Source organism: Homalodisca vitripennis, chromosome 7 (assembly GCF_021130785.1).
Source record: "Homalodisca vitripennis isolate AUS2020 chromosome 7, UT_GWSS_2.1, whole genome shotgun sequence".
NCBI lineage: Eukaryota > Metazoa > Arthropoda > Insecta > Hemiptera > Cicadellidae > Homalodisca > Homalodisca vitripennis.
In genome coordinates, this window is record NC_060213.1 from 130459365 (window position 1) to 130478191 (window position 18827).

Below are 18827 nucleotides of genomic sequence, written 5' to 3' on the forward strand. Positions count from 1 at the left end.
CAAAGCTGCAATAGAAAAAAAAAGAATTGGAAGCACAAAAATTCCAGGTTTTGTCCGACGCCAGTGAAGGAAAAGGGCAGCTGAGTTAGACGATAAGATACAGGAACTTAGCAAAAAGTGCAAATCGTAATTCACTTTTATTCTAGACATTTTTATCAATTTCTCTTATTTATGTGTACAAATATAATTTTTTTTGTATAAAACTGGTACCAAATAACTTTTCTTATAACAAGTTGTATATAATTTTTATACATTTAACGTTTTATATGTTATTTTAATTTCAATAAAAATTGCCTTTTCTTATGTAATAATTAAAATGTGAACCTGTGATTATGTGAAAATTTTCCTGTGGAAGAAATTGATCGAAATAATACTAATAATAATGTGTTAAAAACAAGAAAATACATTTAATAATCACGCAAGTGTACTTCATGGACTCAAACGAGTTAGCCTTAGCCAACGTACGAATCCTGTCACCCTGCATCTTGTCTAACCTGTGTCAACAAAGTTCTCTTCAGATTTCAACAAGCTTGTAAGTTAAAGAAAAATTATGAGCTATGTGCATGCTAATTATATTGAAATTTGTCTTTGTCATTGCTTTGATAACTGTTATGATGATGTTTTGTAAAAATAATATGCTTGTTATATTCATTATGTAGCAAATCGCACATAAAATCGGGGCGCTCGCCGCTCATTGCTTGCGTCGTAACCGAAGCCTATTGTTATTTTCGTTCTTTTAGACGTTTCCGTCAATTCCTACACGACCAATGACATCGTTAGTCAAATGGGAAGAAGTTTTATATTGTATTTTACCGCTCTGCCGCGTCTGTAGTGTTTACGTCTCAACTTCGCCCCTCTCCAACACGATTTTGTGTTTGTTACCGGTAACGTTGTTTATGAAAAACTTTCCGAACCTTGAATTTTGATTTTTTTAACCGTGAAAACCGTGAATTAGCCGTGAATTTGAGTATTTTAGATTGAGTGGGAACCCTGTGGTTTAGAACCAATACACTGGAAGACACTAGTGTGGCTTGCTGGGACTGCGTTGCCAGGCAACACACCACAGTAAGTTGTCCTGAACAATTGCGAGCACTCACGGTTGTCGCAACCTCTTGTGTAATTCCATTAGTTTACTCTATTGTTTGTTGTGTCACTTCCTTTTTCTTTGTCTTCATGGTTTGACTCAGTCTGACCAACTACAACACCCAAACTTTGTTGCACTGTAGAATGTGTAGATTTCTATTTTAGTCTTTTATTATCTCTGATTAAACATAGATCTTAATACTTATTGGTGATATTGTCCTTAGTTACAGATCATTTTGTCAGAATTTGGTTTGTAGTTATTTATTATTAACCAATACTGTATTTGGTTATTACAGTGAGTCATAGGGAAATATAATTGATGAAGTCTATGGTGTAATAAGAGTAGGTTCAATGTCTATGATGAGATCTTAAGCATCAAACAAGGGTCATTCCCACTCTACCTTCTCCACGTGTCACTTTACATAATGGTAATCAGCTGATAGCTATAAACAAGTGTGTGTTAGAAGTCACACCTCCAGGCCCTCTACCTCTGGAAGTCTCACAACAGAGTAATTGTTATTAGTAGAGAGAAGGTGAATTTATGTAATTCAAGAATACAATCAACAATTTTTTTTATCTTTAACCAATAAGTATCAAGTAGTTCAGATTCAAAGCACAACAAAGCTTAAAACTAAACCTGTTGTTTATTTCAGAGCATTTGGATTGATCAAAATTGTAGGTATCCCACAAGGATCAATACTACGTCCTCTTCTATTCTTAGTTTATATAAATGACATAACTAAGAACATCCTAATTGAAAACCCTTCTATATTTGTCAGTGACAGTATTTTTGTTACCAGGCAGAAAATAAGACTGGGAGCCCTCGAATCAAAGCAAATGACTAAACCCAATATTCTTTGAAGAAAATCTCTTAAAATTTAACCCTGAAAATAAAGCATTTTTATCTTAATGGATCTTAAAGTAAATAAAACTTTTTTTGGATACCTGTAATATGCATAGGTGGTGACACTGAGATAGTTGTCACAACTCGAGCTTAGCTGATGGGTGTTATTTTGAATTATGGCATGGACTGGAGTGAAAATATTATTTAAAAAATGCCAATGACAGGAATTATATCATAAACAAATTGTAAAAACACTTCATTATAACATGCTATTGTATCACATCTATTTCAATTCATCTGTGTTAGTACGAATGGTGACTTATTAAAAAAAGTGATATCAAATATTTTTTACTGCTGCTTTGCAAAATATGATTGAAATGAGAGGAGTAATTAAATTGTAATTTGGTCCAAATTATGTTGTCATGCCAAATTGGTACATGTACAGGTGTAAACGGAAGTGCACTTAATCAAAACAATAAATTACTCTGTTATGCTGTTGCGAATTTCAAGTTCAGATTTAATTATGAATGGAGAGGAATTGTGGAAAAAATTAGTAATCAGATCTCTATGCAGAAATCCTGTAAATGGATGTAGATCTCTATGCAGAAATTTTGTAAATGGATGTGGATCTCTATGCAGAAATCCTGTAAGTGGATGTGGATCTGTATGCAGAAATCCGGTAAAAGGATATGGATCTCTATGCAGAAATCCGGTAAAAGGATGTGGATCTCTATGCAGAAATCCTTTAAAAGGATGTGAATCTCCATTCAGAAATCCTGGAAATGGATGTGGATCTATATGCAGAAATCCTGTAAATGAACGTGGATCTCTATGCAGAAATCCTGTAAGTGGATGTGGAAGGAGATAGCAGAGAGAGGTGAAAGCACGGGACAATGTCCAGTAGACCACCTCCTCGGTGCAGTTGCCTTGCCGGACAATGGACTCTGTTAACAACACAGTGAAAGTCGTGGGAGTGCTCAGCTCTGGTCGCTGCCAGCTGACCTTTGCTCCTGCAGCATTTACCTCTCTGGCTGGGTTACAATGTATTTGTTACACACACAGCAGACAACCATCTCAGTAGGTTGTTCTTTATACAGACATCCTCCGTTTGTGGCAATAATTACGAAATATGGGTAAATAAAATTAATCTCTTGCTCCTTGTAGACCTTTATAAGTATCGGCTATACCAGATACCGTGGTTAGCCTTGGATTGGAAAGACCAAGTAATGGAGAACAAAATTTCCCTCACCAACCTTCCATTTCTCAATCATCTTGATCTGTAGGATGTATGTAAATATCCTGACCTCCCATCATTCTTCGTCTTCAAAAACTAACATACATACTTTTTTGGATTACAGTTCAGGGAGTGCATTCAGAATGAAGTTAGAAAGGGTCATAAAAAATTTCCTTTTTTATAAAGAATCTAAAAAAGTAAAAATTTGTAAAATCTTGGGGAAAGAGTAATGACACCTTTAACTGTCTACTAAATCCGTCACTGAATTCCTACCTATACAGAAAGTAATTTATTATCAAAACACATGCCCTGGCCTTTACTACCAATTTACAATTTTTATTACTCTAGTACGAATCCTTTTTTTTGGGATTTGAATCTTCCAAGATTGAACATCTGGCCATCCGCTTGAGGTGATCCATTCACTGCAACCTCTCCCTGAAGATTACAAGAGCTACCAAAGTTTTAATTCAATAACAGCCCCTGGTTTATGTAACACAACTTGTAGTTTTGCAGCAGTTCAAGTGTGTTGAAAAACAATGTGATGTGCCTAATGTATTCCAATATTTATAAAAAAATTCATTTAAGGGAGATAATTACCAGTTTGAAATTGAAAGAACTTTTATTTTATGAAGAGCAGATGTAATAAGTGATTTACTTAATGTTACGTTATCAAACTTAATGTTGTGATTTATTTGAGGAATTGGATATTTAAATCTTTCATAAATGTTTATGTTTGGAACAGTACCAAAACTTCTTGTGAATGTTGAGTTTGCTCAATTTCATCATGTTATACACACAAAACTTCTTGTTTTAAAACGTAAAGTCAAAATCAGTTATATAATTTTTGATCATTTGGAATATTATGTGCAGAACATACGGTATTAGATTATAAGAATATTTAATAGAATGATTAATATGTAGAAAATAGGCAATCAGTAGTTTTATCACCTTAATTGGCTTTTGAAGAAATAGTTGGTCTTAATGTTTTATAATGGTAGATCAGGGATCGTTCATTCCAAATTTCGGAGAACTGCTTTTAGTGTAATTCTATATTCATGAATTAAACTTGATCAATTATATATTTTTAGACTTACAATAATTTTTTTCTGAATTCAAAATGTTTTTTTATCATGCTGCAGGAGAATGTACTACTAGAGGACATAATTTTGCATAACACACAACTAGGTACACGGACGTACTTTTATTTTAGAGTGATTCATCATGAATGAATAGATTAGGTTATGACAGAATGTTTTTATACATTGAGTGACCTTTTGAAAATAACGCAAGTAGAATGAGGGGTTTCAAGGAATGCTGGAATTTTGTACAAGTAAGAATATATTTTTACGCACTTTGGCAATGTATTTTGTGTGGTTATTAAAATATTTGTCTTACAACTTAGAAATACTTTCATTATTAAACTGTTATGGCTGATAATTTTGCAAACAATAGAGGTAATAGAGGTACTTTTGCAATCTAATCAAGAAAATTCACACTGTTTTATCTTATCATTGAATTCCCCTATTTATCTCAAGTGCAGAACTTTACCATGTAGTCTTAAGAATTCACATTCTGATAAGTATTCATTTGTTTACAGTTACTCTAGCTTAAAGTGTGAATTTATTTAACATTATTTTAATATTCCCTTTGTTACCATGTATTCAGCTGTGAGTATCAGCAGATTTACTGTTATCTCAAGTAATATTTACACGTTTTTAAATAGTAATAACAGTGTAAACATATTAATTAAGCAGAACATTACACATTGAATTCCCCAATTTATCTCAAGTGCAGAACTTTACCATGTAGTCTTAAGAATTCACATTCTGATAAGTATTCATTTGTTTACAGTTACTCTAGCTTAAAGTGTGAATTTATTTAACATTATTTTAATATTCCCTTTGTTACCATGTATTCAGCTGTGAGTATCAGCAGATTTACTGTTATCTCAAGTAATATTTACACGTTTTTAAATAGTAATAACAGTGTAAACATATTAATTAAGCAGAACATTACACATTGAATTCCCCTATTTATCTCAAGTGCAGAACTTTACCATGTAGTCTTAAGAATTCACATTCTGATAAGTATTCATTTGTTTACAGTTACTCTAGCTTAAAGTGTGAATTTATTTAACATTATTTTAATATTCCCTTTGTTACCATGTATTCAGCTGTGAGTATCAGCAGATTTACTGTTATCTCAAGTAATATTTACACGTTTTTAAATAGTAATAACAGTGTAAACATATTAATTAAGCAGAACATTACACATTGAATTCCCCAATTTATCTCAAGTGCAGAACTTTACCATGTAGTCTTAAGAATTCACATTCTGATAAGTATTCATTTGTTTACAGTTACTCTAGCTTAAAGTGTGAATTTATTTAACATTATTTTAATATTCCCTTTGTTACCATGTATTCAGCTGTGAGTATCAGCAGATTTACTGTTATCTCAAGTAATATTTACACGTTTTTAAATAGTAATAACAGTGTAAACATATTAATTAAGCAGAAACATTACACATTGAATTCCCCAATTTATCTCAAGTGCAGAACTTTACCATGTAGTCTTAAGAATTCACATTCTGATAAGTATTCATTTGTTTACAGTTACTCTAGCTTAAAGTGTGAATTTATTTAACATTATTTTAATATTCCCTTTGTTACCATGTATTCAGCTGTCAGTATCAGCAGATTTACTGTTATCTCAAGTAATATTTACAACGTTTTTAAATAGTAATAACAGTGTAAACATATTAATTAAGCAGAACATTACACATTGAATTCCCCAATTTATCTCAAGTGCAGAACTTTACCATGTAGTCTTAAGAATTCACATTCTGATAAGTATTCATTTGTTTACAGTTACTCTAGCTTAAAGTGTGAATTTATTTAACATTATTTTAATATTCCCTTTGTTACCATGTATTCAGCTGTCAGTATCAGCAGATTTACTGTTATCTCAAGTAATATTTACACGTTTTTAAATAGTAATAACAGTGTAAACATATTAATTAAGCAGAACATTACACATTGAATTCCCCAATTTATCTCAAGTGCAGAACTTTACCATGTAGTCTTAAGAATTCACATTCTGATAAGTATTCATTTGTTTACAGTTACTCTAGCTTAAAGTGTGAATTTATTTAACATTATTTTAATATTCCCTTTGTTACCATGTATTCAGCTGTCAGTATCAGCAGATTTACTGTTATCTCAAGTAATATTTACACGTTTTTAAATAGTAATAACAGTGTAAACATATTAATTAAGCAGAACATTACACATTGAATTCCCCAATTTATCTCAAGTGCAGAACTTTACCATGTAGTCTTAAGAATTCACATTCTGATAAGTATCATTTGTTTACAGTTACTCTAGCTTAAAGTGTGAATTTATTTAACATTATTTTAATATTCCTTTGTTACCATGTATTCATCAGTATCAGCAGATTTACATCTCAAGTAATATTTACACGTTTTTAATAACAGTGTAAACATATTAATTAAGCAGAACATTACACATTGAATTCCCCAATTTATCTCAAGTGCAGAACTTTACCATGTAGTCTTAAGAATTCACATTCTGATAAGTATTCATTTGTTTACAGTTACTCTAGCTTAAAGTGTGAATTTATTTAACATTATTTTAATATTCCCTTTGTTACCATGTATTCAGCTGTCAGTATCAGCAGATTTACTGTTATCTCAAGTAATATTTACACGTTTTTAAATAGTAATAACAGTGTAAACATATTAATTAAGCAGAACATTACACATTGAATTCCCCAATTTATCTCAAGTGCAGAACTTTACCATGTAGTCTTAAGAATTCACATTCTGATAAGTATTCATTTGTTTACAGTTACTCTAGCTTAAAGTGTGAATTTATTTAACATTATTTTAATATTCCCTTTGTTACCATGTATTCAGCTGTCAGTATCAGCAGATTTACTGTTATCTCAAGTAATATTTACACGTTTTTAAATAGTAATAACAGTGTAAACATATTAATTAAGCAGAACATTACACATTGAATTCCCCAATTTATCTCAAGTGCAGAACTTTACCATGTAGTCTTAAGAATTCACATTCTGATAAGTATTCATTTGTTTACAGTTACTCTAGCTTAAAGTGTGAATTTATTTAACATTATTTTAATATTCCCTTTGTTACCATGTATTCAGCTGTGTATCAGCAGATTTACTGTTATCTCAAGTAATATTTACACGTTTTTAAATAGTAATAACAGTGTAAACATAATTAAGCAGAACATTACACATTGAATTCCCCAATTTATCTCAAGTGCAGAACTTTACCATGTAGTCTTAAGAATTCACATTCTGATAAGTATTCATTTGTTTACAGTTACTAGCTTAAAGTGTGAATTTATTTAACATTATTTTAATATTCCCTTTGTTACCATGTATTCAGCTGTGAGTATCAGCAGATTTACTGTTATCTCAAGTAATATTTACACGTTTTTAAATAGTAATAACAGTGTAAACATATTAATTAAGCAGAACATTACACATTGAATTCCCCAATTTATCTCAAGTGCAGAACTTTACCATGTAGTCTTAAGAATTCACATTCTGATAAGTATTCATTTGTTTACAGTTACTCTAGCTTAAAGTGTGAATTTATTTAACATTATTTTAATATTCCCTTTGTTACCATGTATTCAGCTGTGAGTATCAGCAGATTTACTGTTATCTCAAGTAATATTTACACGTTTTTAAATAGTAATAACAGTGTAAAACATATTAATTAAGCAGAACATTACACATTGAATTCCCCAATTTATCTCAAGTGCAGAACTTTACCATGTAGTCTTAAGAATTCACATTCTGATAAGTATTCATTTGTTTACAGTTACTCTAGCTTAAAGTGTGAATTTATTTAACATTATTTTAATATTCCCTTTGTTACCATGTATTCAGCTGTGAGTATCAGCAGATTTACTGTTATCTCAAGTAATATTTACACGTTTTTAAATAGTAATAACAGTGTAAACATATTAATTAAGCAGAACATTACACATTGAATTCCCCAATTTATCTCAAGTGCAGAACTTTACCATGTAGTCTTAAGAATTCACATTCTGATAAGTATTCATTTGTTTACAGTTACTCTAGCTTAAAGTGTGAATTTATTTAACATTATTTTAATATTCCCTTTGTTACCATGTATTCAGCTGTGAGTATCAGCAGATTTACTGTTATCTCAAGTAATATTTACACGTTTTTAAATAGTATAATAACAGTGTAAACATATTAATTAAGCAGAACATTACACATTGAATTCCCCAATTTATCTCAAGTGCAGAACTTTACCATGTAGTCTTAAGAATTTCACATTCTGATAGGTATTCATTTGTTTTACAGTTACTCTAGCTTAAGTGTGAGATTTATTTAACATTATTTTTAATATTCCCTTTGTTACCATGTATTCAGCTGTGAGTATCAGCAGATTTACTGTTATCTCAAGTAATATTTACACGTTTTTAAATAGTAATAAACAGTGTAAAACATATTAATTAAGCAGAACATTACACATTGAATTCCCTCAATTTATCTCAAGTGCAGAACTTTACCATGTAGTCTTAAGAATTCACATTCTGATAGGTATTCATTTGTTTACAGTTACTCTAGCTTTAAAGTGTGAATTTATTTAACATTATTTTAATATTCCCTTTGTGTTACCATGTATTCAGCTGTGAGTATCAGCAGATTTACTGTTATCTCAAGTAATATTTACACGTTTTTAAATAGTAATACAGTGTTTTAAACATATTAATTAAGCAGAACATTACACATTGAATTCCCCTATTTATCTCAAGTGCAGAACTTTACCATGTAGTCTTAAGATTCACATTCTGATAAGGTATTCATTTGTTTACAGTTTACTCTAGCTTAAAGTGTGAATTTATTTAACATTATTTTATTATTCCCTTTGTTACCATGTATTCAGCTGTGAGTATCAGCAGATTTACTGTTATCTCAAGTAATATTTACACGTTTTTAAATAGTAATAACAGTGTAAACATATTAATTAAGCAGAAACATTACACATTGAATTCCCCAATTTATCTCAAGTGCAGAACTTTACCATGTAGTCTTAAGAATTCACATTCTGATAAGTATTCATTTGTTTACAGTTACTCTAGCTTAAAGTGTGAAATTTATTTAACATTATTTTAATATTCCCTTTGTTACCATGTATTCAGCTGTGAGTATCAGCAGATTTACTGTTATCTCAAGTAATATTTACACGTTTTTAAAATAGTAATAACAGTGTAAAACCATATTAATTAAGCAGAAACATTACACATTGAATTCCCCTATTTATCTCAAGTGCAGAACTTTACCATGTAGTCTTAAGAATTCACCATTTTCTGATAAGTATTCATTTGTTTACAGTTACTCTAGCTTAAAGTGTGGAATTTTTAACATTATTTTAATACCTTTGTTACCATGTATTTCAGCTGTGAGTATCAGCAGACTTTACTGTTATCTCAAGTAATATTTACACTTTAAATAGTAACAGTGTAAACATATTAATTAAGCTTGAAGAACATTACACATCTCAATTCCCCAATTTATCTCAAGTGCAGCAGAAGCTTGATAATTGTATATGTTATCTCAAGTATTCATTTGTTTACAGTTACTCTTAGCTTAAAGTGTGAATTTATTTAACATTATTTTAATATTCCCTTTGTTACCATGTATTCAGCTGTGAGTATCAGCAGATTTACTGTTATCTCAAGTAATATTTACACGTTTTTAAATAGTAATAACAGTGTAACCATATTAATTAAGCAGAACATTACACTTTACGCTAGTATGGCGTGAGATTTGTGTAAATGTCAAGTTTATATCACTTTTAGTTCCATTTTTGGAATATTTTGTTGATTATAATGTAAATAAAAGTATAAATTGATACGACTAGTCCATATTAAAATTAGAAAGGAACGAGTTTAAGATGTCCTTTGGGATTTTAATGTGACATGTGTAAAATTGGGGTCAATTTCTGTGTTTATTTTATTAACGAGGTCAAAACCTTCTTCATCAGACTGAATTCCACCAAAGGGTTAAGTTTGCTTTCCTCATGACATCTCACAGTATTGTATATTACAGTATATTATGCAATTTTTTTTTCTGTTGATCCACACATACAGAAATTTAAGATTCTCATTGAAGAACTCATCCTGTGTAGATGCTTCCGAATGGTCATGTCCTGTTATCCAATTATCCACTTCAGTTGCTCCCTACTTAGTCAGGGAAAGAAATCTGAAGAGACATTTTACAAGTATATGCCAGAGTGTGCTGTGTTTCCCACTGTTGCGTTCAAGCTGTTTGACTGAATGTGGTTCTGACTGAGACAAATAACTTACTCCACAGGCTGACTAGAAAAGATCATTGATTTTCTTTATCTTTTGATCGTTGTGTTCTGCCATTTCATTTCCTTCATTCTCTGGTAATCTCGTAAAATCTGTTCCTTGGAATTCATGTCCTTGGCGCAGCTTTGTTACCTTAGAAAATGATAAAGCTCTTACCATAATAACAATTTTTAATTCCCATTTGGGCACAGATTGGAGAATTAGTACAAAAAGTTAAAGTTTGCCGATTTTGCAAAATAGTTAATTAAACACTGTTTTGTTCCCAGTGCATTGAGTCATAATGAAACCTCACCTCGAAAAAGTTAATTTTACTTATGTAGTAGTATGATATGTAAAATAATAAATGAATTAGATGAAGCATATTTTATTTTAAGTAAGTTATAATATTTATTAGGTTATTTTTTATCTCTCAGAGTTTTTTGCACATTAAGATATGTATTGAAACTACAACTTGATGTAAAATAATATATTTTTGGAGAAGAAAATTTAATCGGGAATGTAGAAACATTGTAAATGTTTCCCAATGAAATACATTGGGAATGTATTTCATTGGGAGTGCCGATGGCCGAGGTCTAAGAGGTCTAAGCCTAAGTCGTTGGACTTTGGGTCTGAGTTAGAGATAGCGCAGGTTCAAACCCTGTCTGTGACCGTTGCACTTTTTATCAGTACCATCAACCTCGTACTGTATCGACTCTCCCCCTTATTCTGTTTGATAAGATTCTCGCACAGGCCAGTGGCCCATGAGGACGGACAGAATAAGGCTTAAAAGGGGATCGGTCTCTCCTTTTTTAAAAAAAAATTAAAAAAAAAGAATTCATACCAATTTTTAAATTTAAACATAAATGTTGGATTTGAATACTATTTTGTTGTTCATTTAGGATGAACTCCTCAACTTTTGAATTCGTCAAACTCCTCATTGCACCTAAAAGGAATCTTGCAGTTGCTCCTGGAGTGATGGATATTCAGGGTAGGTAAAGTTGGTGGCAGAGACATCCTCCTGTCTAAATCTTATGAGGAAGGATAACAGGCTTTATATCTCAGTCATGACACCTTGGATAAAGAGGAGACTATCTCTGTTCCAGCCTCTTTCAGTAGGCAGGTTGGAGACAGTATTCCCTTTGTTTAGGCTAACAACAACAGCTTTTAAGGGATTCTTCTAAGGGATATTCTAAGGGAGCTCACCAAACTCCAACAGTTACCCTCAACAATAAACCAGACCTACTGATTAACCCTTGCACCCTAATATCTCGATATTTGCGGTTTTCATGGTGCTGGACATTCTTAGGGTTGTCCAGATTTAAGTGAAAAATCGGTTTTTGCTGTACTAGGGTAGGGTATACGCCAGCCAGAAGTAAATCCTCGGTGGGAGATTGAATATCAAACCCTGATTGAATGTTGCAGGGACCAGACAAGTACCGGACAGATATTGAGGTGACCAACGAGCAGATAGCGTCAGGAGCAGCTCCTCTCCAGGTGCGGAGAGGCAGTGAACCGGCGCTCAACCAACTTCTCCCCTCCACTGGTATGTAACCAACCGGCTCTTCACTGGTAACCGATTGTCTCTAAAGTCTAATATGAATTCGTAATTTTTAAATAATTATGAATTATACAATATTCTTTGAATAAGTTACATAACATTGCCTGAAGATGTTTTTGATGGCCCCCTTTTACCTCAAAACGGCAAATGGGGAGTAATTAAAAATATTTTTACTTACTCCTACAAACCCCATGTTTTTGGGAGAGGCCTAAAACCTTTTTAATGGTAACTCCATCATTTTGACATCTTTTTTATACAGGCCTTAAAAAATGCATGTAATAAGAATGTTAAATTCAGCTCTATTTCACGTTCCATGAAGTTTAACGCTGTGACAGACGTGACTGACTGTTTTAGATATCTTCAGACGGATGTTGATTCCAGATTCCAGAAGTGAAGTCTGTCACAGCGTTGCTGTACTAAGTGGAATGTAAAATGTAGTTGAACAACCCTTCTCACCATTGCTCTATATTATGTGGAGAAGTGTAATAGCAAAAGTTAAATGTCTCTAAGTTGATACCATGTTTATCTTAGTCCAATTGATTTAAGAATTCTATTTTTGTTCAAATTATATCTTTTTTTATGCAACTGATTTTTATATAAAACCAATTTCGACTATTCTACAAATTGGTTTCTTAGTTTTATTTATTTTGTTTCATCAGGACCTTTAATTTGAGTTATTTTCCGTCATCTAATTTAAATGTTTTGAATTACCTTCTCTTCTCCATTTTAGGAGAGAAAGGATTCATTTTGAAATTAGTTATAACCATTTCCAAACCACGTAATTATATGTTCCCAAACGATATTTGAAAATTTTAAATCAATGTGTCATTTATTATTGGAAAAAACCTAATTATATTTTAATTACCAAAATGAAAATTATGTATGTAATAATTAGTAATGTTATTATACCTTTTTGGAAAAATGTGTAGCCAGTAAAACACTGGTTTGATTTTAATATAATTAATCTTTTATGGAGGGAATCAATGTTTTATGAATGTAAATGCTGGAAAACGCAATTATGTTTTGTATTATTAATTCTTAAGTTTTTCGCTTGCAAAATAAGTTATAAGGTTCATAAGTTAAACCATAAAACTGCACATTTTTTCTCTTAAATTTAAAAGTTTTATTATATAGCATTGTGTTAGTAGGTAACAGGTAGTTTATAATTTCAGTTGTACTTTATTTTAAACTTTGTGAATAACCAGTATAATAATTTTACTGGAGTTTACAAAGTCAATTATACCAGGAACTAAAAAATGTAATTAATGTACTTAATATTCAAATGATCCAGATCGGTTATTCTGAAAAATAGTGTTATCAATTAAAAATACAATACAAGCAAAGTTCCGCTTTCATGAGGGTTGAATTAATGAGGCTTAAAGCCAAAGATTGTTGTTTATTTGTAGGATAATCAGCAGGCTTACCTTTAAAACTGCCTTCTAGAGTCCACTGATTGAAAACACATAAAAGTACACATATTTAGAAATTTTCGATTGCACTGCAATCTTTCTCCAGTAGAGAGCATTTTAGTTTCTGTCCATTTTGTATTGCAGAGTCAATGTGGGTTGCCATTTCACTCGTTTCTAGACTTTTTATCACTGTACACTGGTAATTTTTGATAATGTATTGAGTATTATTTTATATACCTATTGACACTGTTAGTTTGCTGAATGGAGTGGAGGGAGGAACTTTACAAGGTTTAGCAAGGTTTAGGTTTAGAGGATTTCTTGATTTTGTTACCTATTCATATGCCAGTTCCCATCTTCTTACCTGTGAGAGATTCCAGTCTTTTTGTAATAATGTTACTATTGTGAATATAAAAAAGTGATTGAAGTCTGTGATTTTGTGGCTTGCATCACGCTGGGGGACTGGTTTATCTAAAGTAATTGAAAATTGAAAAATATGTGTATTTTTATGTGTTCTTTAAAATCAGTAGATCCTGTAAGGTAGTTTTCAAGGAAAGCCTGCTGTTTTTCTCACATGAGTAAGAGAAATGTGTTGCAACCGGCCTGACTGTGAGTGAGTGAGTCACCGGTTGCAAGTACTGGCAGTGGGCAAGTGTACAGTGGACTGTGTAGTGTACAGTGTGTGTGTCACAGGTACCAGCAACGGTCATCTGCCAGCTGTCAGTGAGACTTCCAAGAGATGGTCTGCGGCTCCCATCATCGCCGAGCCTCGGGATAGGGTGGTGCCGGCTGGTAGGAAGGTGCGTGCCATTGATTTATTAGTATTGCCTAATATTTATTGTAACATTCCACTTATAGATTATTAAATTACATAAAACAAAAATTTTTTCTGAAATGATAAATACGAGTGTACACTAAAATTTAGATTGAAATCCTTTTTTGCCAAAAAATTGTTTACAGTAAATGTAAACAATAATCCTCATTAATAAGACACATTAATAATAATATACTTCAAAGTAGAATAATTACTTCAAGGATACAATAATAATATGATATTTTTTCTGATTTATAATTATTCTGATTAAATCAAAATAAGTCTGATATAGTGTAATACTGTTGACATTTCTTATTGGTTAAGTGGTCAGTTTTATAAGATTTTTAGAGAAAATCTATCCCTTCCAGAGTATAATAGATGAATTAATGTAATGTTGATATTTTGACGTTATTGTACCAGATACCTCCAGTCTACAACGAAAATCAAATGGATTGAGAAAGAACCTATTTCTTTTGTGCAATAACTTGAATGTTGTGTTAATCTATCTAATCTTGTTATCTTATTAACATTCACTCAAGTTAGACTTTCTCTATTAGTTCACACTACAAAGTCTTGTTTTGCTTTCTACTGTTGAGGAGATTGTCCGTCTTTGGCACATTTTATCTCGTAGAGACCGTTTTGAGTGTAAGTCTCCACTAAGTTTCAACAATGCAACAATATTGCATTTGAAAATCATGATTGCGCATTTATTTTACCTAACTTCTTCCAATGTTTCATTTCAATTTTGAAGAACTCAAACTTAAAATTTATTGACCCGACTCAATGTTGAGAATGTTTTTTCAGCAGTACATGTCAGTATTATTTATATTTAAATAATCGTTATAATTGTTTTCTAAGAACGTAATTAAAAATTTGATAATTTGGGGGTTTCGGAATCCTTGGCCCCCTCGCTGGCTACGTTCTTATCTCTAGAAGTCCAACAGATAGAATGTTTGTTCTTAAGCTTATGTAGTTGGTGTTATAACTAACACTTCCATTTTCCAGTTAATATCACATCCGCTCATTGCCAACACGATTAAATTATTGAAATGTTTCGGCCACCTTGTGGAGATTCAGCTTCAGTTGACAGTTTTGGTTTAACAAAAGTGTGGCCGAAAAATTTCAATAATTTAACCGTGTTGGCAATGTTTTGACACAGTGGGAACTGAAGAACTTAAATAACAGCACAATGTACAAATTATGAACATTATTTAGAGCCCTTAACTTAAAGGTCACATGTTCGTACAAAATGTAGCAATGTTCCATTAATGGAATAATACGTATGAAACAGTATGGAGTTATGTTATGTTTTGCATGAGTAAGTAATTAGTAGTGACTAAAGTTTTCCTTCGGTGGGCAAGGAGTGACGCCTATGTCTGTGACAGGAGGAGAGAGAGCGGGGAGTGAACGGACACTCGACGGAACGAGAGAGGGAGAGGTGGGGGGACGAGAGGGAGGAGTCGCCCCACCGTCTGTCTACAGGGTTCACACGAGACGGTTGCCGACTGTCCATGCAGTACTTGGGTGACGCCCCTGGGTAAGTTTATCCTTATAATGATTTTTGTTTGAACTGACTAATATGCCCCCTGAAGGATTGTGAAGGAAACAGGATTTTTCCGGACATTTGCCATCGTTCAGTGAAACAGAAAAAAAAAAAACACAAGAAAGGATCTCACAGAAAAGTCAAAAATTGCACACCATTGTTGGTCCGAAAACCATCATATATATGAATTGGGATGAAGCCAACATAATACATCGGGAACCACATTTCTTTAAAAGGAAATTAATAGAGGCAACATACATTAAATTGGCAGACCAACCAATCAGACAACCATCAGTCGAGATTAGGCCACTTTGGTTGAAAAAAAAGAACTTAAAACGATAGCCAAAAGTATCAAAAAGATTAGATACAGTGGAACCTCGATAAGTCAGATTAATCGGGACCGCGGCCGATCCGGGTTAACGAAAATCCGAGTTAGCCGGAGAATTAGGTAAACATTAATAAAATACGGTATACTTACAAATAAACTCCATTATAATTGTAAAAACATCAAACATATGCACATTTAATTATTATTAATCCTTACAGTACATTTATAACTGTTCATTTCCTGGTAAAAAACTCAGTGAGCTTTGGTTGTGCCAATATCGTCTGCCGCTTGCGTGCTGTGCGATCCCGCAGTGTCTTCAATATGAGCAATTCAGCCAGCAATGTTTCTGCCTGCCGCTCGAAATAAATCATTAGTTCGTTTAGTTTGGTCACTGCATCTCCATGACTCATCACTGGATCTTCAATGTCCCCGTCTGCCTCCTCAGCATCTGATTCCTTAGCATCAGGTAAAGTGGCTCATAGCCTCCGTTATTGTCTGCCCCTAACCACAGAGTAATGTCATTTTCATCGACTTCAGAGCAGCCATCAATATTTTGGAACATATCCAAAAGTTCTTGGGGCTGGACATCGTCTGGAGAGTCATTTTCCATATTACAGTTCCCCACTGGTCCAAAAACTTGTTTTTATAGTCATCAGCAGTGCTGTTGTCCCCAGATAGACTTTCTCCTGTAATAGATAGTTGGTGAATGCCGTTTTTTCCACCTATCCAACCATCCTTGACTCACAGTAAAATTTGGTTCACAATCAGGCGACTGTTTATTCAGCTTGATTGCCTTTTCTTGAATGATAGGTCCAGACACTGGCAAACCACGTTCCCTTTCCGCACAAAACCAAACCTACAAAGCATCATCAAGAGTCTCGTTTTTGCTTTCTTAGCTTTGCACCGATTGCCCAAACTGTCTTTTGTTATCATCTTGAAACAAATTCTTCGATTTTCGTCCTATTTTTTTCCAATCCGACACTGTAGATGTACCGACACCATAAGATGCTGCAATTGTTTTTAAAGATTCGCCTTTATCAATCCTACCTAATGCCTCTAGTCTCTTTTCCATTGACACTACAACATTTTTTCATTTTGTTGCCATCGCGTAGATAAAAAGAAACGCACAACACAAATGAAGCACACTATCTGAAGCACGATTGCAGAACAGAAGCAAACAATACAGTACACTACACACACAATACGGGCGCAAGCGAGCGGAGCGAGGTAGGAACGGTACTGAGGGACCAGGCGTGGGAGAGGATTTGGGGAAATATGCGTCTGTTATTGTTTCCAAGAATCCGGAACAGTGACCGCCATTCGGCCGCCGTGTGCCATGAGTCACACACTCACTGTCGTACAGTCCCATCAAATACTGATGCAACATCGATTCACGGATACTATACCACTCAAAAATATTACGTTTTTATTATTGAAATGTTTGTCTGATTTTTTATTTTTTAATTGAAAATCGGTCCGGGTTAACGGGGGCTGACTTATCGGGGTTGTACTGTATTAGTAATAAACCAATGCGGAGTCACACATTGGTTTTAAGAAGTTCATCTAGCATGAACCAATAATTAAAAAAAGGCCCATTCCTGTCCCCCTTCTTTTTTATTGCCGCCATCTTTTTCTGCCATGACAATCACCTGCTTGCTATTGGCCTCTGGTCAGTCGTAGGTGGTTGGTCGACGAATGCAGACGTAGTGTGACCTGTATTCTGTAGTTCAGTTTTAATAATTAGAGTTGTGTTAGTTTTTTATTAAGTGCATGTTTTAGAGATAGTGAAGTTGTGATTCCTGGCTTAGGCGTGTCACAACACTCTAGTATGATTTTTTTATTTTAATCTGAAGCAAATTAAGTTTGTAAATGTGTTTACTTGCATTGTTTCAAAGTTATTGAATGGTTCTCAACTTCTGTACAGTTACCACCAATACCTTCATATACATTTATGAAACAATACTTTCATATTCTCCAGAAACAAGGGGTTGGGAATCCTCCCCTAGAACATTTTTAACTTTTAATTATGTGTTAGGTTAGTTATTTACCTGAAGAAGAGATCAGATTGCAGATTTCAAAATGTAGTGTTACTGTATATTCAAACATACCAATGGGATTTTAGACAAATACTGCTTTGAGACCCCACCAGGCCTCAAGAGAGATCACGTTGTGTATTTTCATCATCATTTACTGATGCCCACTCAAGTGTACGACAGACATTCTTGGTACTTTCCAACATAGTCAATTCCTTTCTGATCACCAACAATTATGGTTTCAAGATAGCAGGTGTAAACAGTTTTCAGAGGCATAAAATAACTTAGTGGAAATACGAATGGACACGATAATTGCTTTTACCTTCAAACCAATTCAAACTAAGCTTGGTAAATAATTAATACTAGAAATAGCAACGTTAGTTTGTTAGCCATTCTCAACTAATAGAATTTCAAGGTGTTGCCTTTTCTCATTTGTAAAAAATTGTCATCTTGAAGATCAAGACAATTTTTCAATACCTATTAAGGTTTTAAGGTAGTGGTCATTCAGTTTCTAAAAGGATTGGTTTTATCTCATTTATTAGTCTTCGTAGAGGAAGATGGTAAATATATAATGTCAAGTCATTTACTAACAGTTATTTT

General features: G+C 33.0%; 1 protein-coding gene across 14 annotated transcripts in view; it reads left to right on the forward strand.

The window, feature by feature from the left end:
- LOC124366336 (partitioning defective 3 homolog) overlaps positions 1-18827 on the forward strand; it is a 102754-nt gene that overhangs the window by 39854 nt on the left and 44073 nt on the right. For all 14 annotated transcript variants that reach the window (XM_046822805.1, XM_046822808.1, XM_046822813.1 and 11 more), the window contains 3 exons: positions 11968-12088; positions 14203-14309; positions 15709-15860. In XM_046822805.1, coding sequence (XP_046678761.1) covers positions 11968-12088; positions 14203-14309; positions 15709-15860 — 380 coding nt within the window. The remainder of the gene's footprint in view (positions 1-11967; positions 12089-14202; positions 14310-15708; positions 15861-18827) is intronic.